The sequence below is a fragment of the Amphiura filiformis genome, chromosome 1, assembly GCF_039555335.1.
Source record: "Amphiura filiformis chromosome 1, Afil_fr2py, whole genome shotgun sequence".
Lineage (NCBI taxonomy): Eukaryota > Metazoa > Echinodermata > Ophiuroidea > Amphilepidida > Amphiuridae > Amphiura > Amphiura filiformis.
In genome coordinates this window covers 21,460,410-21,487,648 of record NC_092628.1, presented here as the reverse complement: position 1 = coordinate 21,487,648, position 27,239 = coordinate 21,460,410, and the positions used below count along the sequence as shown (strand labels likewise).

Here is a 27,239-nt window from a genome sequence, read left to right as displayed (position 1 = left end):
TCAAGTTTCAGAGTTCAGTCATTTCTGTAGTTAGAATAACTATTTTCAAACCAAAATAGAAATGCCATGTACATATTTTGTTTACTAGGCCTAGAAATCTGGGTCGATCCTTCATGTAATTATTTCGTGTAAGCTAATCCTAACCCTAACTCTAATCCTAACTCTAAACTAACCCTAACCCTAATTTTGTGTATAATTACATGAAAGTAACCGAAATCTGCGACAGTGAGTGTGCACAAATCCATTCAGATTCTCACTGGAGAACTTTGCAATCTGAATCCTTGATTCATGCACATAGCCTATAGGATAGTCTATAACAAAGATCGGTCATCTTTGTTTCACATCTTTTTACTGTCCCGAATGGTAGTTTTTGTTGTTTTAAAAAACAGCCCTCAGATCAATGTACATAGCATGATCAAAGTAAATTAGATCATAGTTTGTCATTTTGGGATTCAGTTGCTTCAGAAATGAAGTGTTTACATCACAACATATTTGAATAAGTAATCAAACCATCAGTAAACTCTCAATTTGTGCTGTTGTTACAAGAATCTTTGCACAAATTGATTTGCAGATTTGTGTTGGATTTCTAGGCCTGATAAATGAAAGATTAATTGATGGCAAAATATGGCAACAGATCGATCAGTATCTACAGATAGGGAAAGATGCAGTGCTTTCAAAATCACAATCTCCTACCATTATTACATGACCAACTTCATAAGACTAACAAACACATTTTCATAAGTAAAACAAACACCAGCATCTGATTACAAGCTGTATTACTGAAGCAAGACTGAGCAACTTTTAGGCACTAATCAATTTTTTTGACTTCAACGACTGAGAGGAGTCGAAGACAAGGAGATGCTTCTATAGATAGATTTGAATGAAGTATCGGTTACCTGACAACCCCTCTATCCATGTGTTCTAGGGACTATTTCTGTACTTTTGTGTTCTTGACATTATAGCCAGCACAATTTTAGTGCCGGGTAATTTTAGTAGCTGACTGTGTGTGAGGGAGATTGAGATGAATTCGTCCGTTGTGTAGCTGTTCTCCCTCCTTACACAAAGACAAATTCCTCTCTTAATCTCCCTACATGGACAAATTCATTTCTTACTGTTCTCTCAGGTAAAAAAACACAACATCTTGGTTTAACTTGTGCAATTTCTGTGATTTCAAAGATTGTTTGCACCGGTCGGTGACCAATATAAGGTTAGTGCCGGTCTGAAAGACTCTGTGCCGGATAGCCCATGCCGGATATCCCCGACCGGCGTGGCAAGAACACTGGTTCTTGACTCGAACGGAACATTCTTGTTAGAAGTTCATGCTAAATGGGCTATTCCAGTTTAAAACATACACCCTCTATGGAAGACATTTTCCTTTATCTTCCACACAGGAGGGAGTACACATTTCAAACTGAGTTACCTGAATGCCTGACTCCATTTAAAATCTACACTCCTTGTGTGTGAGATTAAGGTTATATCTTCCATAGAGGGTATGGATTTCAACTGGAATAACCCAATACCTGTACACAATGGTTACGGTACTTTGTGTGCGACAAATGTTTCAAAAGGATATTTTCTAAAATTTGCACTACAACCAAAACTATCATAGACAAGTTGACCTCAAATGAACTTTGACCTCAATTTTGATGTAAAAATCTTCATGACGTCAAGGCTTCTTAAACTAACTGATCCACATTCAACTAATATTTTCACATTCAATTTCAAGCAAATGAAGAATTGCTTTAAGTGCACTTCAAACAAGATCAAAATTAATACTCTCAAACATTTCCAAGTTAGGGAAGTAGACATAGACAAAGCCAAATGTACAACATTTAGTATACTGTAGGCGGTCAAGTGATCCATTTCATATCTTACTAATCTTTTTGGTTTGTTGCATGTATGCATGCAATGCATGCAAAGACCAGCGACAGAATAATACACAGTCTATGTAGCATGACATTTTGACTCCGTCTTATCAAAATCACATGCGACACACAATTATGAAATGTCGTTACGGATGAGCAACTCTAATCAAATCTTACATAAAGGAATTGAAAACATGAATATGACACGGGATTAAACTTGTGTACAATGTAGCTTGCCGGTGATCAATAACAAATACAGCTTCAGCACCTTTTCATTACTCATTCTTGATTCTGTCACGTTTTTTCCACGTGTTAAGCGATGAACCAATTCCCGTTTGAGATCAACACCAAGATGGCGAAACGTACAAGTTTTAAATGCAAATTTACCTGTGTTTGCATACTTTGCAAAATAAGTTGCAACATTCTGCTTTTCATGGAACCTTGTTATTTCTGTGTGCAGTTCCAAAACATGAAAAGTGATAATTTGCATTTTTTATTATATTATTACCATTATTTACCTGCATGTACATCAACATTTAAGGCAAGTCAGAGGGGAACATGACCTAGCATAGCAATGTCTGCACTCAAATATTGAGGCAAATAAAGCTGACACACGAAAGGAATGGTATAGGAGATCCCAAGGCTTGATATAACAGGTGTAATTTTCACCCTGTGTGCATGATATTTCTTGGGAGGGGATAAATGGCCAAAACTTTCATTTTGATATATTATTGGCTTTAACTCAAGAACCGCAACACCTGTGGAAATATAAAATGTAATCATTGGCTTCCTTGACGATTTAAGATCAATGTAATAATATTCAAGAAGTAAAGTTAAAATGGCTGAAAGTGGACAAAATATGGTTCATGCCATGATCCATTGATCCCACTTGCATTAAATAAATCTAGACTTGGCTTTGTGTTTTTTTTTACTTTTACGTAAATTTATATGCATTTTACAAATTTCCATTAAGTTTATCAATTTCCATGTGATACGCGACATTCTTCATGGAGTTCTCCTTGCTACGGACAACAACATGATACTGACAAAGTAATAACATGCATTACGACTCTCAGAGGACGTTGTCGCTTGATCACGTTTTCTCATCCAATGTCTGAAATATAATGGCTTTCAATCCAGGGTGCTGGCAAACTGGTTTTTGTTTGATTGATGAAATGTTCACAATTCTTTTGTCTATATTTGTCTCCATATTTTTATGAAAAATTTGTATGAAAATTCAAAAGTGTATGAAACAGAAAATATTACAAATTGAAAAACGAAAATTACTTTCTATTTTCTGACATCAATGTGTTTTTATTTCAAATTTATATTGCTGGCTATGCAGAGATGTGATTTGTGTGCGGGGTGTGTGGGTGATGTAATTTGTACCATATTATAAAATTCTTGCGTTGGCTTTTAAAAAAATCAGGCTTTGGAATTGTAATCTAAATAATACAGCAGTAGGATGGCCAAGGCTCCGTTAATAATTGGTTAAAATCTGTCTACAATGTATAGCAGCACTGTAAATCAGACTTTTTTGAGTATGAAATGTGTACCTAAATTTCAACAATCACTATGGACCACAATGGCCTCATCCCAATGGCATAGTTCAATAACCTCAATCACAGTACAAATTTTGACCTCAAGTTGCAGAGTATGAGTTTCTGTACTCAAATTTTTTAAGGTCATTCAATGAATGTACAAATGTATTGAGGTTAAAGAACTGTGCCCTGATAGATGAGCATGTTGTGGATCCTAGTGAATCTTGTATCAAATGTAACCATTTGACAGGCTTACTTCCTTGCTACAGAAACACCATGCCACACTGTGTCCATACCACACCGTGTCCCATATGATAAGGGGCAGTCTTCAGCAAACGGCTCTTTTCAGAGCCACCAAAACCTTTTATTAGCAGATAGGCGAGATCTGCTAGTTCTCTGTAGACAGGGGGCAGTCTTCATTGAACGGCTCTTTTCAGAGCCACCAAAACCTATATATTAGCAGATAGGCGAGATCTGCTTGTTCTCTGTTGACAAGGGCAGTCTTCAGTGAGCGACTCTTTTCAGAGTCATCAGTAGACAAGGGGCGGTCTACATGTCTCATTCTTAGGTACTTTGTCCTGAAGAAGTCAGAGCTACTCCTGACGAAAGCTTGACAGTTCAAAACTTGTCCGACGGCGAACCTGCTAAAAACCCACTAATTGTGTCCCATATGTTTAGTTACTGCGCTATTCAAAACTAGAACACACCACAAAACAAACATTAGTTATGACCTGAGGACTAAATAATATGCTATCAATTAAAAACTTAATAAATATAGTCATTTACATTTTATTTACGAGGGTACCATAACTAATTGGGAGGGATTTACGTCTGTGATTTACATTTTTTATCATTCAAAATATCAACTTTAATCAGCCCATTAATTTGCGCTTTGCTCAACTGAGTGTCTTTTTGTTTAAAAAATGTTCCTTTTTTAATATTCTTTAATCTTTTCCGATATAATTATTTTTTACCTCAATCAATTAAGTGTTATACTTTGCTGCATTAAAGGTATGTATGTATGGCAATGTAATTTCAAGCCCCAGTGCTGGCATGTAAGTTTGTTGTTGTGTTAAAATTGAGCTAAACTTTGATTCAACTCAAGTTCAGTTGTGACGTATCTCGCTCGTCGCACTTTCAAATCATGTGTGTAAAGTCACTCGCGCAGAGCGTACACGGGAGATTTGTCTGCATGCGTGTGGCGAACTAGAGTGTAGCTTGTAACTCCTTTGGACAAGGAACTTCCGACTTACTAGTTAAAGTTACTAGTAATAAAACTCAGGGTGCTGATCCCGGTTGTAGTGGTTTATTTCTAGGTAGGTCGATTAAAGTTCTGCACCTATATTAAGTTGTGTCCTTGAATGATGCTATATAGTTTAATATGGTGGATATAGTCTTGGGCTAAATAAAGTGATCGTCCATTTTCTGTAAAAAATATTGGAAGATCATGCATGCACAAGAACTGCTATGTTCCATGGTTTAGAATTTGAAATCACTGTGTTGCAAACCAGTTGGCCTACCTATTTGTGTTCCTGGTTGTGATGGTTATGACGTAGGCTGAATAAAGGTTCTGCACTTACACAGTGCTGTGTCCCTGAATGACACTAATTTTAATGGTTTTAAATGCACGTAAAGTCTGATTCACACTCCACATCTGAGCTAGGTTTTTGAAAATTCTCATCGCGAGGTGGAATTTTCATCCGCGATGTGAGTTGAACTTTTTCCTCTATCACGTAAAGTCTGATTCACACTCCACATCTGAGCTAGGTTTTTGAAAATTCTCATCAGTAGGTGGAATTTTCATCGGCGATGTGAGTTGAACTTTTTCCTCTATCTTGGTGTGCACTGCACACTTGTGACTGGCTGCTGGAAAATCAAGGTCTGCGGAATTACCTTAAAAAGGCGATGCAGACGCAACATGCAATACATTTAAATATCATCTCACAATGCTGCGGCGTAACTAAGCATCGCGCGACGTTGCAATGTGGAGTCTGAATCGGATTTTATACATGTAGTGATCAGCGATTTTCTGTAAAAGTATGTCGAGGTTAAATCTTGGATAATCAATATTGATCATACTATATGTAGCACTCCGATATTGCATGGTCAAGAATATCAAATCAATTTATCACTGAGTTGTGTATCTCTGTTCCTTTCCTCTCTCCAACCGACTTGTTGTTTCAGCCCCTTTCAGCTCCTCTTCATTATCTCAATTTATGGATTACACCATCTATGTTTAATTGAATATGCTGTCCATGATTAGTATACCATATATAACATGATTCTGAGTCATGAGATTGATATTATTTCCTGACAGCGAGCATTCAAAAAAATTATTTCCTACCGCTATATGTGGTAACTTTGGTACACACAGATGAAGTTGTGATGCAATATTATAATAAAACATCCTAAACCCCATGAGAACTATATACCTGCCTATTGGTCAAAAAGAAGTTTTCATAATCAATTGGACCAATCAGCAACATTGTTAGAATAATTTCACCACGCAAAAAAATTGCGATGAATTATTTGCAAAGCTCCATTCTGATTGGTGATTAAAGTGAAGATATCACATAATTGACCAATCAGAGGCAATGTTAGATTGGCAGGTAGTGCTCAGGGGGTTAAGGTGGAATACGAGGTATATTCTGCAAATTATGAAATACACTGAGCATGTTTTATACAGATTATTTGAGTAGGACTAAGCACACTGATCAAAATATTTTTTTGTTTGAAGCATATCAGACATGCAATTTTCATAAGTCAATCAATTTTAAAATTATGGAAAAGGTCTAATTTTTGCCAATATTTTGATAATTAGAAATGCATAAATGTTCAGGGTACGTTTAGTTTGCAGACTTTTCCCTGAAACTAAGGACCATTGATTTATCGATAATAATCAATCATCTATCCACCCAATAATATCGATATCACCGATATCACTTTCTGAAGAAAATCTATATATCCAAGTTGCCAATAATGGCAAAAAAGTATCGACAAATTGAGCTGCATAAATTGAGCTGGAAGGTGGCTGGTGCATTTGTGAGTCCAAATGGCATAGTGCTCCATAAGTCGCTAGAAGGTGGCTGGTGCATTTGTGAGTCCAAATGGCATAGTGCTCCATAAATCACTGGAAGGTGGCAGGTGCATTTGTGAGTCCAAATGGCATAGTGCTCCATAAATCACTGGAAGGTGGCTGGTGCATTTGTGAATCCAAATGGCATACATACATGTAGTGCTCCATAAGTCACTGGAAGGTGGCTGGTGCATATGTTAGTCCAAATGGCATGATGCATCCTGTTACATTGGTATGGGTTATGTCATAAAATTTATGGATGAATGCAGAAGATATGAGTAAAAGGAAAATCAATTTATTGATTTTTATCGATATTGAGTGGCCAATATATCGATTTTTTTTTAATCCTGACATCCTTACCTGAAACTTGGTCAAAGTATTTAATTACCGTATGTGTTCTAATGTATGATATTGCCTAGCCTCTCTCTAATTTGCATATTTTCACAACTACATGTATTTAGCATCAACTGAAATGTGTAAATATGCGCTTCCAAGAAAAAATGCAGTCTACCTGCTATGTTATTTACTTGCTGATCCATGGAAGGGCGACAGATTCCACGCTATTTGGTAGCAAGTTATTTTCCAAGTTCACATTGAATATAGCTTGTCATATGGTCAAGCATATGGGCTGAAAACTGACATTGCGAAACAAACCAACTTATTTCAATTCACTTGATCTTGTCAGCAAGTTAGTAGATCTAATAAAACTGTATAACATTTTACTGTAAAATATCATGTGACCAGATCGACAGCCTGGATTTTTAAATTGTTGTAATGAAAAAAAAATCAGAACACCCACCTTTAAATAAAAATACATTTTATTTCATGTAATTTTGTTTTTGGAAATAATTCATATAAATGTAGACTGCAGCTGCAACAGGCAAATCATTTATTTTCAAATCCTATTTTTTAACACGTACCTTCATGCCGGATCCATTTAATTCGGCAGTTAATCTGTGATACAAAGAAAGACAAAAATAGACAAAATTATTATTTTAAAAATAAATTAATGCACATTACAATTATAAAAATTTCAACGCCAGCGCATACATATTTGATACCATATGGCAAATTTGAGCTCACGCTAGTCTTTGTTCCAGTCTTGTACTGGTCAGAAATCAAACAAGTTGAGTGTACTGTGTGGGAGTGTAGTAAAACGGCAACCTTTTGTTGTGCTGCAAAGTGTAGCTAAATGCAATGTTGCGCTTTCATGCTTGACCGATCGCATTACCCCGTTTGCCTGTCAATTAGATTAGGAATTGGAACAAGCTTCACACTCCTCTGATGCTTACCACTAACACTCACCAAGACTTGGACAAAGACTAGGTTCCCAGTTTAGTTCCCTGGACTACAATAATGATGTGTAAGTATTTTTCATCTTTTTTATTTTTGTGAATTTTTTGAATCGATATAAACTAAATGTAAACCCAAATATATTTACATGCAGTGTACACCATAACACTTCTCAACAAATTTGCCACAAAAAGACAAATTAATTGACGCGTATTTTTCAAAAAATATCAGAAAAGCAAAAAAAAATTACATTTCTTGAAAATACACTTATTATACATAGCAAAAATGACAATGGCTGCATAGGTAGCGCAATATAGGCAGCACAACATGTTGTCTATTATAGTTGAGTAATTACACAAGCAGCACAGTTTCTATATATTTGTCATAATAACACACACACCTCTGTGTGTGTATGAGGATGCAAGTATAATATGATACGTTGATTCAAAGCCAGATGAAAATAATTGCTTTTGGAGATGATTCTACACAATACACAGGCCTATTTGTAATATTGTGCAATTGCAAATGAACATAATATAGCAAGTTGTAATAATGATGGAAACTTCAATCATCGTATTTTAAATAGTTGTGAAATGTGGCAATATGGAGGTAATATCAGCAGTGGCATGAACAGATGGGGATTCTGTGCCAATCTAGTTTTTTTATGCGGGTAATTGAACACAGTCTGATTCTCTCCAATATGCAATACAATAATACCTGGTTCTTCATCACTGCAGCATCACATGATGTTACAGCAAACTAGCAGTTTGTGATGCCCCTCTAATACTATTAAAGTGCGAGCAAAGATAATCAGGAGCTAGTTCAGTTAGCAGGTCACAATGCCTCTCAAATTGTGCAAGGAAGCAAGGAAAGCGAGCCATGCTACACCAGCGACCAACTGGGAGCCTTCTTTGGGCTATGTCAGAGGTACATCTGGCAGGGCATCGAGTTCGTATTAGATGCAGCAATGCTTTTTTCTATCATGTACCATTGTACAATGTTCATACTTAATGAAATCGCATAAAAGGTGTTGCTACAGACATTCTCTAACAACCAATCAGAACATAATACCTGCACCGCGATTGCAACTTTCGATGATGGCCAGAAATCCATCTTGTGATAACAGTGGCGTGCCGTGGTCGCCCCAACCCGGGGGCTGAAGAAGAAACAATTTTGCCGCCCTTCCTTATTAGCCGAAAAGGTTGACCCAATTTTTTTCACGGTCGTTTGAAAAGTGAAGAGCAAAAAAAAAAAAAAAAAAAAAAAGGATTTTAGGCGCTAGCGTCCTAAAAGCATCCTTTTTCAAATTTTTTTATGCTTTTTCAATTTTTGGCGCCCTTTTTTCTTTGCTAATTCGTTTTGCCGCCCCCTTCGTTTTTGCCGCCCCTGTTTTTGCCGCCCCTTCTTCTTCCGCTGCCCCTTCGTTTTTGCCGCCCCTACTTTGACCCGGGGGCTGGCGCCCAAAGCCCCCCAAAATACGGCGCATGGATAAGACTTTTCATCGCAGATATCATGAACCTCTGGATCCAAATTCATTGTCACAATGTCTACATTAGGCATCAGGGACTGCCTTTTGAGGAGAGCGAGAGCTACTGCTCTCCTTAAATCTGATATAGGAGAGTGATTTTAGCTCTCCTTAGTTGACCATTCTCTCCTTACATTCTATTACAAATGCTCTAAACAGCTCTCCTTGAAGGCTCCAGAAGAGCTATTTAATGCTCTCCTGCAAATTCCAAAAGACACTCCCTGAGCCATGAAGTTTTGTTTCCCCAACAAACCATGTAAAGAGATACCAAGTACAAAAAGAGCGAAATCATATACTTTGGGAGCAACTTTGTGGGTGTGCATCCCCTCCACTACACGTAAACTGAAAAACCAATCAATCATTACTTTGCTGAAACCTGAAGTATCAATTATCCGAGTAGTAATAATAACAAAATTTAAAAATAGGAATTCACAGTCTGCATCAACTGTAGCTCATCCCTTTTCAAAACTCATGATAACAACATGTGACTGATATAAATAATACACAATGTATCATGTTCTGATCTATACTTCATCACTGATAATAATGTGTACAGTATTGCTATAGCCTACAATGTATTATTACGCACAATACAACGATGCTTGCTGCAATAAATGCCTCTTGCAATACTGAAAGCTGTAACTTTCTTACTAACAATGTGACTTAAAGTTGTAACATGGAACTACCTAGGGCAAATTTGAACAAATATTACGACAACATATGCTCAGATACTCGCAAGTAGCTGGGGAAATCAAATGAGTCGCTGCTGGTGTTTGAAATGTACCTAATTTTGACAAAAAGGAGCAAAATAAGGATCATTTCCCCTCCCACATCGATATACAAAAGTTGACAAAATATCTAGTTGCTAGTTCTAATGTACAGTTTCATTTCCATAAAATATATATTTTGGGTACATCCTTGTAATCCTTTGTCTCAACATCAATGTAGATATTAAATTTCTTAACTTAAGGAATCAGATAGCAATGTTTGCAGAGTATTTTTTGTAGGACCTGAGAGCACATCCAAGGGTCGATTTAGCCACTGGCCTGCTGATATCAGAAAGACATTCCTCGTTCAATATATCTCATGTGCTCTCAGGTCTCACAAAAAATATGTGAAAATGTTGATACCTGAACCCTTAATGCAAGTTAAAAATAAAAAGATGATGGCACAAGCAATTCGCCAGCAAAGTTATGTAATATTACTATGTCAACGGGATCGCACGCTCGATTAATGAACCACGAACGAAACAATCGTCACACAAAACACCCGAAGGCATACCAAAATAGCATGATCCAGTAACGCAGAGAATTACGTAACCACTTCGATGCTGAAGTCTACATTGATTCATTGTCAGATTTCCACATTCCAATTGAATTTCAAACCTGACACACTTGTCACGTAGCAGACGACATTTAAATTACATTAATTTAACCCCGTTTGCTGGCATACTTTTTAAAGATGACAGAGACATGTTTTCAAATTGGTGACACTTGTCGTTTGTCAAGTTGCTGTTTTTGTTGTTGTTATTGTATTAGCACTGCGATTTTAAACTGTGCATGTTATGAACAAATAGAGAAATGATCAAAAAAGGAATCAGAATTTTCTTCAGAGATATTTGTTTATTTCATTTTAATTCAATGTTTTATTACACTAACTATGTCTGATGATACATTATCAAAGTAAATCAATGAATGATCATAAATATATTATAAGGCCCAAAAAAAAGGTTTGTCTCAAAGCTCGTATGCATTTGTAAAAAAGAAATGCAGAATTTTTTTTTATTACAAAAAAAAATTATTTTTTTCAGAAAAATTTGGCGAAATTCAGATATTTTTCTCCAAATACCATGAAAAAAGTCGGGAATAAAAAAATTTAAAAAAATGCATTTCGCATTTTTTTTTCAAACCACTCGTGAGCTTTGAGACAAACCTTTTTTTTTTTTTGCCTAATACAATTGGTACATGTGTACATCTAACCACTCACTCAGGCTGGGGCTTCAAAACCAAAGTGCTTTTAATTCTAAAAATATATATTTTCATAATTTTATTACTAAAAATATGCCTCATTGCTTCATAAACAGCAAGTTTTCATAGAAGTGTGAAGTAAGAAGAAACAAGTGATATGTATCCGAATAACAGCAATTTCGATGAACTGATCCATGTTGGTTGATCATGTCAAACATTACAGATGTGCTTATTAAACCCTGGGGTTTATATAAACACCTTATGACAAGTGTTATGAGGAAAATAGATCTCACTGCCTGATCTGTAAATGTGCGTGAAATGTTATTAGAAGATTTTACACTTTTTTTGTCATCTCTACTAGATCTCTGGCATGTGATGAAGCTAAAAATCAGGTGAACGCCCGTAAAATTAATTTTTAAGTAAGGGTATGTCAGAAACTACATGTAGCATGATTTCTGGTTTGTTTGAGATTTTGTTCCGATCAGCTTGAAACTAATCATAAATCAGGCACCGAATTACCGAAAGACCACATCCAATGAGGTTCTAGAATCAAAAGGTACCTATAAACCTAGTGACCTGGTGAACGAAGGTTGTCGCCATAGATAGCTGGTCGGGAATTTTTGCAGGACAGTCAAGTGTAGCCAACAATCGGGCTTATCACCCTGATCGGAACCAACTGTAACGAGGTCTTTTTGTCATGGGTCATCTGCCCCGCCATTACCAGATGAGCCACGGGGAGAGTGGAATTAATTTTTTTTTTAGTCCTGCGGGGAATTGAACCCGGGACCTCTTGCACCAAAGGCAAAGACCTTAACCAGTGTGCCACACTGCTCATTCACAAAGCATACATTGTTTGTATGCACACACGGGTATACCACATGATGCGATTGCATCATCATGTGAACAGTCATATATATGGCCACGGAAAGCTTGGCCTGCCAAGCTACATGTAGACCCCCATGTGAAGGTAGGCCTGTGCACGGGTGTGGCACCCAAGGGATCAGGGTTCAAAACCACACCTGAGAAAAAAGTTTTCTCTTCTTCTTTCTTTCTTTCTTTTCCTTCCTTCTTCAAAGATCGTTTCAAATAAAGACAATTTGGACCCCCCAGGAGCAATTTTCACTTAACCAGGAGCAATTTTTCTAAAACAAAGTGCTCCTGGTTCCAGTTCTGCGCTTGATGCACTTATTGCTGGTATGCCGTACGTACTATTTGAAAATTGCTCACTGTTTCTGCAGAAATTGCTTCTGGTTCTTGTAAAATCCCAGAGAACCAGGACCAATTTTCAAAAACAAATTGCTCCTGGTTCCAGTCCACTAAATATCAAGGCTTGAAAGCAAGATAACTTCTTCTTGGGAAACCTCTTATGATGTTAGCCAGCTCGTAGTACTTCACAGAAACCATTTTGTACTCTGAATGGCATTTACTTTCAGAAGGAAAGATCGCATTTAATATTCATGATATTTTTACCAAAAGTATAAATTTTATGTATAAAGACAAGTTGATTGCGAGTAAATGAATTATTAAATAGGTGGAAGTCACAAAAGCAATTAGTAATCTGATAAATGACACAAAATTAACCAGCCGATTTTTGATTGTATTTCTTTCTGCGAGAGTTAATTGCCAATTACATATCTGGCAAAAAGAAATGAAAGCTAGTGTGCATTTGACAAGGTTGCCTATATTTCATACACTTGGGCTCCTTTTAATCTCATATTCATTGTGATTTTTTAAAAACTAAGCTGGCGAAGTAAAACATGCAACATTAAATTAAATTTTTTACAGTTTTCATTCCACATGGGGTGTGTGGGGTGGGGTGGGGTGGGGTGGGGTGTGTGGGGTGTGGATGGTACGGAGGTGTTTGTGTGCAATATAATTCTTGGCCAAAGTGGAATACTTAATATAGTTCTACCGTCTACGACAAATATGTAGTCCAGAACATTGTATTCACATGCCTTCCACTGCTGCATTACACGCGCTTAGTACAATACATGCACGCAACCAAGCCTCGAAATAACCAGGCACCCAGGAGCCATTTACCTAATGGTCATAACATTTTAGCTCTTGGTCCACACCAAAATCATGTGAACCAGGCTCTACATTTTTTAAGAATAGAGCCTGGTAGTTAAAGCGGGTTTTGTATTTTATGTGTACAATTAACATTTAAATGACTCTTAGCTCTTTAAAAATGGCTCCTGGTTCACTAGATAATGACAGGACCAGGAGCCACTTTTTCCAAATGTGTGGCTCCTGGTCCAGATCTGCTTATTTTGAGGCTTGCACGCAACAGATATGCTCCCATTCCACCTTGGCCATTAAGGATTATTAAATTTAGCAGTCGCTGCACATAAATGTTGATGCACTAAATTTTCCTAAAATGGGCTTATTACTGCTGTCATTGACACACAGATCAGGCAATGCAAAGTCAACATTACATGTATGCTGATTGTCAACCCACATTAGTCCCAAACAAAAATGTTTGGTAGACTCATAACCGGTGCGATCTTACCTTTCCGATGTTGATTAAGATACTTCTTGCATCGATCCCGAGATGCGGAAAAAACCAATAGTCATTTTGTCCCACATAAATGAATAAATAACAAAACCCCCGATCCCCGAAAGTGGACTCACCCATTCGGTGACGCCACACACGATAATCATCCTTATCCGACTTGGGCAGCCCCTACCGCCAAACTTGTAGGGGCGGCGGGTCGGGATAATCAACATCGGAAAGGTAAGATCGCACCGGTTATGAGTCTACCAAACATTTTTGTTTGGGACTAGACTCAGTACACCGGTCGATCTTACCGCTTCGGCGTTGATTAAGATACTTCTTGCATCAACATCTGAAAGATCGATCTAGCAAGTAACCGACGGATGGAGGTACAAGATTGGCCAGCATCTGATAAGGATCGGGAGAGTGGGTAGCATGGTAATCGCGAGGTCAAACTATTTCCCCCCCTCACGGCCGGAAACAGAAAGACTACGTGAACAGACAAAAACCCTGAACTGAAAGTGCAGTGGTTAAGAATAGAAACACTGGTTCTTACCATGTTGGAATTCTGATTGTCCATAAAACACCTGATACCCAACCACCATGTTATCTCTGCAGAACAGCCCTGGTGAACTTATCGCCTGGTCGTTGGTTTACGTTTTTGTAGTAAACCGTGGAAAAGGACGACGGGTTCTTCCAGGACACAGCCTGACAAATCTCTTCAATGGGGACCCCCTATGGTAGGCCCACGAAGATGAGATAGATCTGGTTGAGTGGGCCTTGGGGCGAAGCGTCTTTTGCCGCCCCGAGTCCACCAACACCTGGACCAGCCACCGTGCCAGAGTCTGTTTAGCGGCTGGACCGTGCGGTTCTGCGTGAGTGATAAATAAGCGGTCATGAGCCCCTCATAAGGTTTGTGTTCGGCCAAGGTAGTGCTGTAGCGCCTCACCGGGCACCACAACCTGTCTTGCTATTGACGAACCCTGCCCAATACTGGGTAGGAAGAGGGCGAGTGTCGGAATGTACTTCGCTCATTTTTTGTTTGGTAATCCGGGCGAAGAAACAGCGTCGCTCCGTTGTTGGTAATCACGGAGGCTGACTTCGAGACTGCGTGCAACTCCGAGCAGCGCCGTCCCAAGCCAACGCCAGAAGAAAGGCCGCCTTAAGAGTGGCGTATTTAAGGGTCGCTTTTGACAGGGGCTCAAAAGGGGACCCTTAATATACTCCAAGACTGTGTTGAGGTCCCATGGAGGACCACCTTCCTTTCGGGCGGGCTTCGTTGAACATACCGTCGAGAAGAAGACTTAGGGACCCATCTGAATTGATAGTCGACCCGTCTTCAAATCCCGATGAATCGAGAGAATGGCTGACTTGTAGTTGGCTATCGTTGCCTGCTGAAGTCCTGACCTGAACTTTTCTGTCAGAAAATCTGCCACTAGAGGCACAGGGGCTCTAGTGGGAGATGTATTTCTCTCATCGCACCATGCGTAGTAGGGAGCCAGACGCTGACTATACGTACGGAGGGTAGACTCTCGTCTACCCCTGGCGATGAGAGAAGCAGCTTCTGATGAAAAGCCTCCCTCCGCCACACGTTCCCTGATAACGGCCCTGCAGCTAACTGCAGGTGCTCTAGTGGTAGACTTGGTACCTCTCCTCCGGGCATCCGGAGTAGATTTGGTAACTCGGGGAGTACTCGCGGCTGTGCCGCCAGTAGATCCACCATCGGTCGCAACCACAGGTGTTTCGGCCAGCACGGTGCTATCAGAATGACGTTGCAATCCTCCTCCCGATCTTGGTCACCACCCTTGCGAGCAGTGAGATCGGGGAAAGCGTAAGCAGTCATTCCTCCCAGTCTACGGACAGAGCGTCCACGGCGAATGCCTGTGGGTCTGCGACCCTCGAGCAGTACACTGGCAGCTGATGATTTCGATGAGATGCGAACAAATCTATCGAGGGGTGGTACATCACCTCGAAGATCGTCTGGGCGACCTGCGGAGCAAGGGACCATTCTGTAGGTCCCGACACCTTTCCTCGTGACAGATCGTCGCGAGGATGTTGGTGACTCCGCTATGTGCATCGCTCTCAACGTAATCTGCCTGGCCTTGCACCACCCTATCAGGCGTAGTGCGTGCAGGCACGACCGTGGTGACCTGGTGCCCCCTTGGCTGTTGAGGTAGGCCACCACGGTTGTGTTGTCCGCTTGGACAACGATATGAGATCCCACGATCACCTTCTCGAAATGCTGGAGAGTTCTCTCCACTGCCCAAAGTTCGAGAAGGTTGATATGGAACTCCGTCTCCGTGGCCGACCATAGGCCCGAGACTGAGTCCCGTGGATGTGGCCCCCAGCCCAGCTTTGACGCCGGTCGTCACTACGTGGCCGCACCGCTGGTGCAGGAAACCTGACACCTTGAGTCAAATTGGGCTGATGGGTCCACCACCAGAGTTCCTCTCGCGCGATCTCCGACATCGGAACCGCGAGGGATATTGGGTGACGACTGGGCCTGTAAAAGGCTAGAAGGTGTAGTTGTATAGGCCTCATGTGAAAGCGGCAGTGCGTGCACGAGGTCTACCATACTGGCCATAAGGCCCAAAACCTTCATCCATGCCACAGCGGTGCCCCTCTGACTCGGCCAAGAGTCGGGCACACCTCGCCATGTTCGTCACCCTCTCGGGTGAGGGCGCCGCGATCCCCTCCTTGAGGTTGATCTGGGCCCCTAAGAATAGTGGTGTCTGCGTCGGGACCAAATTGGATTTCTTGACGTTGATCAGAAATCCCAGGTCCCGCACCGCACGGACTACTAACTCCACGAGACACTGTGTCTCCAGTGGGGTGCGTCCGTAAATGAACCAATCGTCCAGGTAGCAACACATGTTGACTCCCCTGCGCTTCAGGTGCGCTGCCACCGCCTGACCAGGAGTGTAAACACTCTGGGGGAGGTGGACAAGCGAATGGCAGGCATCGAAACTGGTAAGTTTGACCCTGTACCTTGAAGCGTAGAAACCTCTGATCTTGAGGTGCGATCGGAACATGCAGATATGCGTCCGAGAGATCTAGCGATGCCGCCCACATACCCTTGATGGGGCAGGCTAGCACCGAAGCGAGAGTCTCCATTCTGAACCTCTTGGGCCTGATGAACTCGTTCAACGGCTTGAGGTTCAGAATGGGCCTCAGTCGCCGGTCTTCTTTGGAGCCAGAAAAAAAGTGCTCCAAAACCCCTTGGTGAAAGGGGGGTAGACCGGGACAATCGCTTGCTTCGTGAGAAGCTGAGTGACCCCTGACAGTAGTGCCCGACGCCTGGGGCCGTCTGGCGGCACTACCGTGGACCTCTGAATCGTGCAGGCGCACGAGGGTGGCTGGTAAATTCCAGCCTGTAACCCCACTGACCACTGACAATACCCAGGCGCCCGGTGAGATGGCATGCCATCTCTGGGCGTAATGCACAGCGGCCGCCCACAGGGGAATCCTGTGGGAAGTCCAAGGCCTGCCGGCATGGACTGTCGACCGCCGTGCCCTCAGGACCGATCTGGTTTGCCACCCTTAGAAGAACGGCTCTTCTTAGGGGGCTTGCCATACGATCCAGCACTACTCTTGCGCTTCCCAGATTTTTTGGGAGGTGCTGGAGGAGCCTCGGGCTCGGGTGTAGTCTGGGGTGCGCGTCCTGCTGAAGCCGGAGCTGGCGCTGAAGAACGCTTAGAAGACTTCTTCTTCTTGTGCTTCTTCTTTCGCCTTACTGCCCTTCCCTTGGTCAGGGCAGCCTCTGACTTCTTCAGAGTGCTCTCATTGGTGGCCTTCTTTGCCCGGTCCTCCACCGAAGCGCAAAAGGCCTGTCCAAAGAGTAGCCCCTGTCCCACCGAGTCTGACTTCTTCATTGCTTCAGCAAAGTCGGAGCCGTAAGTTGACTGGAGGGACAGACAGGCATTCTCCGGCGGCGAGATGACATCCTATGGGCTAGGCCCATAGAACTCTCGTTGAGGTTAGCTGTTAGCACCGCTAACAGATTAACCTCGCGGAAGAGTTCGGCGTTGCCCGTGGTGGTTCGCTACCTTCCTACCGCGGTGCTCGGCAAGGGTGGTAGCGACGCTAGAGACTCTGATAAGCGCGCGTGCTCGCTTATCGATGAGCTTTAGCTCCTCCTCCCACTGGGGGAGAGCGACCCGTGCGCCTTGGCGCAGCGGCAGGCGCTGGCAACGCGTCTGGATCCATGTCAGGGACCCTGAGGTAGGTTTCAGTAGTCCTCCTGCGAAACACGCAGTGGAAGCGTGCAAGCACGCGGCGTCGAAGCTCCAGCGAGCCTGACAGCCCCTACGAAACCTACCCTTGAGGTCCGCCGGGGAATGCAAGTGCGGGCGACCCTTGTGTGGACGCGCTAGCTGGGCATCCTACTGAAAGATGCCCTGGTCCTCCTGAACGGACTCCTCCTGAGAGAAAGCCAGGCCCAAACCGTGGGCCACACGGCTCATCACCTCAGCGGTGTCCGCAGGCAGTCCATTGCTAGCGAGTTCCTCACGGGAAGCGGGGAAGGATACCTGAAGCTAGCTGCACAGCCTCATCAGACTGTGAGTCGCTACTGGTTTCATCTTCCGACTCCTTTCCCTCGCCTTCAGACTCTGACTCACTCTCTGATGAGGAAGAGATCTGACGACGGGCATCTGAAGGTGGACAGGGAGGTGTCGCCACCGTGTGGCTAGCCAACTGAACACCAGCAGAAGAGGGAGTACTCCGCTAGACCCCGAGATGCTAGCTATAGCACCCGGGATCCCGGGATGAGCTGTATCAGGGTTAGCCCCTCGCCGCCCAGGCTGGGTAACAACTGGTGGTACTGCTTGTCCAGCGCTAGGCGGCACTTGCCACGGTGCTAGACCGTGGAAGAAACCACCCTGCGGCGGATACCACGGGCATACCCTGTCGGTAGCTGACCCTGAAAGGATCCGCCACCAGGAAACCCCATGGAGCGGCAGTACCAGTACCGCCTCCCCCTGTTGCCACAGAGACTGTGGTAACCAGGACGAGTACTGCGGTACCTGCGTGGTTGTAGCGTAGGTGCCCGGTAGGGCTCCCGGCTGCGTACCACTGTACCCATGCCTCACAGCGTTCCCCGCTAGAGGATCAAGCCGTGTGTATGGGCCCCCGCTATACTGGCTGTCCCTTGGCTAAAAGGAGCTTGCCTAGTATCACGGGTAGCTGAGCGTGTATACCCTCGATCAGTCACCTCGCTACCTGAATAGGCAGTATCAATCAATGGAGCCATGCTCCGCTGAATAGATAGTGATCAATCATAAGAGGGTAATTGACCCATTGACTGTAATGGATCACCCACGCTCTGCTGGCTCTCGAGGACATAAGTGGGTTGTTGATCAGCCAGGCTGTTCAAACTACCTACCCTAACCTCTTGAGCCTCGCCCAAGGTCGCTGTGTGTGGCGGACCACTCACGGCAGCTATGGGCGCGTGCATAGTGGCTACCACTGAAGTCGAGCCGTAGCTCGTCTCGGTAGCTGCCACTGTTTGCACTTGGGTCGCTGTCCCGTGAGAGACTGCGAGCCCTACCCCGGGATAGCCGCTAGCCCGTCCCGGAGGACAGCCGGCAGCCATTCCAAGGCCCAGGGAATCACTCGGCGGTCCCGCCATGGAACGCTGCCGTGTGACAACCCCAGTTGGTTCTGCTAAGACTACACCTGCAGCGTTAGCCCCGGTATCGTCTCTGCTAAACCCATGCACGTTTTCATTCGACCCTTGCGGGAACGAAAGCGTGCTGCGTGCCGTGGATCAACCCAGGCAAGCCCGGGTTCCACTGGCACGCTGCGTGCTACAGACCGGCCGAGGCAAGTCCGCTGCACGCTGTATGCTAGGATTCAACCCAGGCAGGCCCGGTGTACCGTTGGCATACTGTCCGTCGCCGGCTACTGCCGCGGGTGCTAGACCCGCTCGTTCGCCAGCAATAGACGGGTGTCCACCTGCAAGAAACTCGCTAGAGATCTCACTGGTAGACTGGTACTCGCCTGTTAGGGCAAGTACCGCCCTGCTGCCTGCTACTAGCTTAGGCGTTAAGTCAGTGCTTTCGCTGGCTGCTAGGCCTTCGGGCTCGCTAGCAGTCCCCGGAGGGTCCGCCTGCTTGCCCGGGACCGGAGCCCCAGAGGTTACCTTAGCGTGGCCCTTGCCGGCCGCGCTAGTACCTACCATATCAATCTTACCTGTAGGCTTCTGTTTCTTAGTCTTCGTCTTCTGTCTGTGTCGAAGACCCAACGAGCGCTACTTTCTAAATCCTCGAAGTGGATGTCCGATAAGCCTATGCAAAAGGAAGCACACTTATTTGATTTAGAGCAATCCCTGTGGGTGTAGCAGAGTGGATGCGGGTCCCACTCTGCCACAAGGGAAGGGCATGATTGACAAGGCCTGGACATTGTAGTAATCGGGGAGCGTACAGCACTACCCCCCCGAACACAAGCTCAAGCCCAATAAACAGACCCACACGCACAGTGGCTGTCGCTGATGTAGTGGTATGATATAATAAATATATGAACAAAGGGATGAAAAACTGAAAACCTTTTGGTATAGATTTGTCAGGCTGGTCCTTCGGAAACCCACCGAACTCTTAGCAGTAACTCGTCATCAGACGCGTACTGAAAGATATAACGATAGAGCACACCATAAACATAGCGATAATCACTCACCATACATGTATACACAGTACTGTACAAACATCTATTGTAACTTACTAGTCTGCTATAGTTGTTTTACGTGAGAACAAAAAATAAAATGGCGCCCTAAGGGCGGCCATTTTGAAAACGTGTGTCCCGTATACTGAACGGAAACACTCATACAAGCTAAGTTTTTGGATCGTTTTTGTCACTTTTCTAGTCGAAAAATGTCGTCAAAACTATCTCCCTAGCGTACTATACTGGTTGGTTTTTACCTCAGGTGTAACAAACAAACTGTATATCTAAATCCTTTGGTTCGTAATGATACTTAGCGTTGGTAAAGAAAAATCCACACGTCTATCTCATCTAGAAACCAAGGAGGATAAGGGATGATTATCGTGTGTGACGTCACCGAATGGGTGAGTCCACTCGGGGATCGGGGTTTTTGTTATTTATTCATTTATGTGGGACAAAATGACTATTGGTTTTTTCCGCATCTCGGGATCGATGCAAGAAGTATCTTAATCAACATCGGAAACGGTAAGATCGACCGGTGTACTGAGTCTGGGCAGATCCAAACATGTCGATGTGGGATTTTGGTTAAATTTAAGATTTTCAGTGTCATCACATCACATAAATAAACCCAAATCACAAAGCTTACAAACGGACACTTATTTCTTTCAGTTCCACCCGCCCTTAGATTGTCAATCAACCTCATTATGATTAGTGTTTACATAATATGTCATTGTCAGGCTTTGTTTGAATTATGCCAACAAGTCACATCATGAACAAATGTCTTGATGCGGTATCTGCCGTATGTTTGGGCTGAAAAATGTGGCAACCCATTTAAAAAAATTGCATTTCAAATTAAATGCCAAATGAATAGATATTTTATCCATCAGAAATCTACCTATTCAACAAAAAATGTTATTGATAACCAAAGTACACAAATTCCTTTTTATTTTGTAGCATTTTGAGAAACTCTCCAAAGCATGCTATATATTCTATCAGATGTATGCACATATTTTAGTTATTAACCATCTTACCTATTGCTAACAGTATAATCCAGCATTTACACATTCAATCGAAAACACATTTGACATTTCAAAATACCATTTTGCAAATACCAATTTCAATCCAATTCTTCAACCCATTTATATTGTATTCATGGTATTGTTGACATTTGTTGTTGCTTATATCGCTAACTGAAGATAAAATTCCTCATTTTTCTTGCTTGCTGCTTCTTATTACCCGAGTTATCCAGTTTTCTATACCAATTGTCTTTCTGTCAGGCTTTTTGTACTAAACATATGCCAATCTTTCTCTCTCCATCCACCTCTCTGCCCGTTAAATTTTATTTTCTCTCAAAGTGCATCCATTGTCTACTATCTCTCTTGTATTTATTTTATTTTGTAAGGGTCTTCTACGGTCCTTTCCCCATGCTCCTCTTTCTTGACCATTCCCATTCTGCTTCCATAGTTCTCCTCTCATTCAATGCTCTTATTTTTTGTCTATTTTCTCATAATGCAAGTCTTCTCTTTTCTTTCTTCACTTTCAGTTCAGTTTAATTTATACTACATTAAATAATTTTACTAGGTCTTCTGACTCTTCCCCCTCCCCTTTTCCTCCATTGGTTTCTCTTCCCTTTCTCTATACTACTTTCCATTGTTTACTTAACTTTCCCCTTTTTTCATACCATTTTCCTTTCCAACTGTTCTCTACATCTCTCTGCTATTCACATCCTCTCTTTATTTTTCAACATATTTTCCTTTCTTAATTAATCTTTATAATTACTCTCCATGCTCCTCATCAACCACTACCATCTTCCTGTTTATTATATTTCTCCACCAACCTCCTCTCTCACTTTGCTATTTCCCCTTTCCTCTCAAGACTCTCCATCTCCCATCTTTACCCCCTCTCTCTCGTTTCTCTCTTCCTTTCTAGCCTTACACACATCGTGCATTAAATTCCATCGCTCAAGCACAACACGATATGGATCACCGTTCTGAAAATAAACCCCACCATCAATCACAAAATCATTCTTATGCTTTTTCTGCAATTACATCGATGCAAACGGAAAGAGAGGGGCTTATCAATGAGCTCGGCATGACGACAAATCCAACATAGTCAGTTTACAAAAACATTCATCGCATATATGATGTTTTCTTTTAGTACCTGATATTTTGTAGAAAGACTTACATTTCTCTAAGCCGAGATTTTACCGAAAATAAGACAAAACACACACCAATTGGGAGTTCAGTTGCATTGGCTCATATTAAATTTCCTGCTTAGAAATGAAATGAATTGACAAATTGGTTCAAAGTGACTCGGGTTTTTAAAAAAATCTTGTTAAAAAAATTTTCTTTTGAGGATTATAAGCAGATTGTTTTATGTACACAGTATTCCCTACCCAAACCATTTAATTCATAGACTGTTTGTATTGAAAACATCACTCCTCTTTAAAGTCAATGTAAGAAGATTTACAGGCTGGATTGAATTCATATTTTCTCGCAGTCAAACTTCATTAGCGTTGTAAGGGAACCTCATGAAATTTGAAAATATCTCTCTTTCAAATGCAATTCACTTACAGCTTATTTTATTTGAAGCTCTGATTTTTGGGAGTCTAGAGAGTTAACAATCAGGCCGAGTTCCAATTACTTTATTCCAACTGCATGTACTACTCATTTTCATCATGTTCCGATGTGATTCATCAACACAGGCGGAAAGATGTTTGTTTCCGAGGCGAAGAATAAATATTCCCATTCCCGGTCTAGAAATCTGTGACAGTGCAGGCGAATCTGTTTGATTCTCGCAAGAGAATTTTGCAAGAATCATTGATTCCCGCAAATTTACGATTGCCACAAGTTACTTATCTACCTCCCGATGCCCAAAACAATGATTGGAAAAATACTGATGTTTGTAGGAGAATCTTTGCGCTAATTGATTCATGGATTCATGTTGGATTTCTAAGCCTGCATTCCCAATCATTTCTTCATGTGACATGATCTGGTCCTTGGAGGCCAAAGGCAACAAATTTGAAATTGAGATAAAGGCAAAAACAGGGCCGTACCAAGCGGGGCGGCCACCCCACCGGGGATGCCATTTGTAATTTGGCTGCCCCACATTTGTGATAGCCGCCCCACATTTTTCAACCTTGCTACGTCCTGGGCAAAAATATGGAGGAAAAAAACAATAAAATACTCAAGCAAATAGACATCATCACAAACCAAGTTTGCTAGACCTTTGGTGTTTTCAGTATACATATGATAGCCTAATAAGGTAATAAGGCCCCAAAAAAAAAGTTGTTTGTTTGTCCTCCACCACCCGCTCCTCAGATTAAGGCCTGACCAATATTTTTTTTTTCAATATTTTTTATAAAAAAAAATAAGTAAAATTCATTTTTTTTTTCAGATTTGGAGTATCTCTGGAACTAGCTAGAGCTAAATACTAAGATCTTTCATAGTTGAAAATTAAAAAAGCCCAAAAAAACATTTTGTGTCTTCAATATGCAAAGTTATAACTTGTGTTCATGTCATAGTCTATTATTTTTTTTAATCAAGGTACTATACTTAGGCCCAATAAAAATAATTGTTTGTTTGTCCTCCACAGCTTTCGTAGCTCCAATACCTGAACGCTGTGGGTTCCTAAAGACCCACCATCTCCGAATTTCGGGGGAGCACAGTCAGCACACCCACCAAAAAAGTTGATGATGACCCCAGAACCTGGAATACACGTCTCCAGGTGAGAAGTCAACTATGACTAACCCTGGATTTTGGACCAAAATATAATTTTTGTTTTATGCTAAATGTTTTACTTATGTGCATCAATTGTAAAACTTTTCAAACTAATAATAATATTAATTTTACGACAAATTTTTAAAATTATGCACCGCATCTTGCCTGGGCATGAAAAGAGATGCCATTCAAATCAATTAACTGAAGTAACAAAATTCTTGGTGGTAATGGTATAGACTACACAAATTCATACTTAAAACAGCAGCATTACCTTAATTTCCTGGCCCTAAAATCAATTAACCAATTTTAACTCTAAATGACACTTATAAACATAATTACTACTGACATCATGCTTCTCTTCTTAATTACAGAACACTGTACATAATTAAACATTTACTGGCATAGTGGCATGTATTAATTATGTGAATCAATCATCTCATTTTGTTTTAAGGCAAGGTGATTTAGACATTAAGTGTTCAACATTACAGAATCTCCACCTTGTGCTTAATGGTATGTTGTGAATGTAAAGGGGGAAACATTTCTGCCACAAGGGATCCAACATTCAATGTGATCAATACAATGCACTTGACTGCTCATCTAACAATATATCCAGTAACAAAATGTGGGCCACATTTTCACTTTTAAAAATGCAAACAATTACAGAGCAACTCATATAATCACATTTTGTAGCTTATTTGTCTTAAGTTTTATCACCTTTTGTCACCACAGCACTGAGTTACTAGTACTAGCATCATTTTAAATGCTTATTTCTAGAGAAACATTGAAATTACTAATTCAAATTTTAATATTTTATACATAGTTCTATATAACAAATTCACCAAAGAGCACTACAATGTATATCACACAACAGTGGTGTAACCAGTGGGGGGCCGGGGGGCAAGCTGCTCCCCCGGCCACAAAAAAAACTGGGAAGAAGAGCAAAAAATTGGGAAGGGGGAAAAGGGGAAGGAGAGAAAAAGAGGGAAGAGAAAGGGGAAAGAAGAGGAAAAAAGAGGGAAGAAAGAGGGAAGAAGAAAAAGGGGAAAGAAGAAAAGAAAAAAGAGGGAAGAAAAAAGGGAAGGGAGAAAAGAAAAGGGGAAGGGGGAAGAGAAATGGGAAAGAAAGACGGAAGATCTATACTACTTTCATTGTGAAATTTGTACTCTGAAACACTGATTTTTTAGCTTCTAATATGCCAAAAACCAGGAGCTTCTGTGGCCGGGGCTTTGCCCCTGGACCCCACCTAAGGCAGGCCCCTGGACCCACCCGTTTAATCGCACATAAATACTACGACTTTTGATCAGAAATTGGGAAATTTTTCAATCTTGCCCCCCCCCAGAAGGTCAGGTCTGGTTCTGGTTACGCGCCTGTAACACAATATGAAGTGACTTGAACTTGTATTCAAAAGGCCAGAACAACACAATCCATGATACTTTAATAAAATTTCACTCAATTTTGTCATATACGGCAACGTTCGCAGAAGAAACAGTTCGGGTGACGATTTTGCGGGTGACACTGGAAGTTAGTCTACTAAGTCTACTACAGTACAGTGCAAGCATTCAAAATCTGACCTTGAAGGTCACAAAAAGTATTTTTTGGACTTTCGCCCCCCCCCCCACACTAAATACGAGGGCAGCGAATTGTCACCCTGCATTTACAGGGCAGTAAAAACGACCTAATGAAGGCGAGAGGATTCAAATACGGTGAAGGTGTCTAGGGTCTATGGCTAGAGTCGGGGAGAACCATCAACAAGGTTGCTTTGAGGCACCTCCTCAATCAAACACCTGATCCAGACATTTAACCTGTGTCTCATAATTGCACTTCACAATTCTAAGTTATGTGCATTACCCTTTTGGAAAGGGGAATGTTACATGTATGTGCAGTAAGGACCGTCCGATGTCAGGATTTTAAACAATCAATATATTGGCCACTCAGTATCGATAAAAATTGATAAAACAATTTTCCTCCCAATTTTACTCATGTCTTCTACATCCATAAATTTATTAAATGACATTACCTATGTAACAGGATGCATCATGCCATTTGGACTCACAAATGCACCAGCCACTTTCCAGCGACTTATGGAGCACTATACCATTTGGACTCACAAATGCACCAGCCACCTTTCAGTGACTTATGGAACTCAATTTCAGTCCTGTTTTCATGATTTTTCAATACTTTCTTTTCATTATCGGCAACTTGGATATATATATTAATTTTCTTCCGAAAGTGATAACAGCGATACTAGTCGATTTATTGATTATTATCGATACATCGACGGTCCCGTCCATAATGTACAGCCACTTACGTAACAAGTGACTTCAAGTTGAATCATACCAGGAAGCAATTCATGATCATTTTTCATACAACTTCCTTCAATTCTGTAAGCCTGAAGTTAAGTTTGCTTTGTTACATCTATTGTTATTCCCTAATAGACTAAAATTTTCACTCAATTTTCTCAAATCATTGCACCTGTTGCCACTTCACCAGTAAATCAACTCCCTTTCACCAAATTGAATTTCTCAAATTTAATCATGGCATTCCCCCCAAAGATGAAAAGCAACACCATTTCTTTCCCAACCTGGATTCCCCCCATCTATATGTAATGAGAGAGAATTCACACATCTCAATTTGCACCCTGGGAATTTCATCCTTTTGTCTTTCAGTTACCATGCACTATTATGCAGTCTAAATACTGTAAAGCACAATATTTCACAGCACGAAATTTTCGCAATTCGGAAATAACCCTCATTTTGTAGCAAGAAATTCATGCCAATTGGGACACAATCTGGTCTATGGAGGCCAAAAGCAGAAAATTTGAATTCTAGATAAAAGCAAAAAGAACAATAAAATACATAAGAAAATAGACATCACAAAACTTCATAACTTTAGAAGTATGCTAGACCTTTGGTGTTTCCAGTATTTGGTATATTACAGCCTTATGTTTGAGGACGGCAATAATTATAGTAACTCGATTTTCAAAATCGTGTCACAAATAAATATTTTTGACTGCCAATAGGAAAATGACATTTTGCAAAATCTTTACCAGTCACAAAATTTCCATGCACTCAAACATTTCTTGCCGTAGTTTAATTCTACTTCACT

General features: G+C 41.5%; 1 protein-coding gene across 2 annotated transcripts in view; it reads right to left on the bottom strand.

Moving 5' to 3' along the window:
- The window catches only part of LOC140169152 (polypyrimidine tract-binding protein 1-like), a 296,067-nt gene that overhangs the window by 257,111 nt on the left and 11,717 nt on the right, over positions 1-27,239 (bottom strand). For both annotated transcript variants that reach the window (XM_072192852.1, XM_072193067.1), the window contains exon 2: positions 7,403-7,437. In XM_072192852.1, coding sequence (XP_072048953.1) covers positions 7,403-7,437 — 35 coding nt within the window. The remainder of the gene's footprint in view (positions 1-7,402; positions 7,438-27,239) is intronic.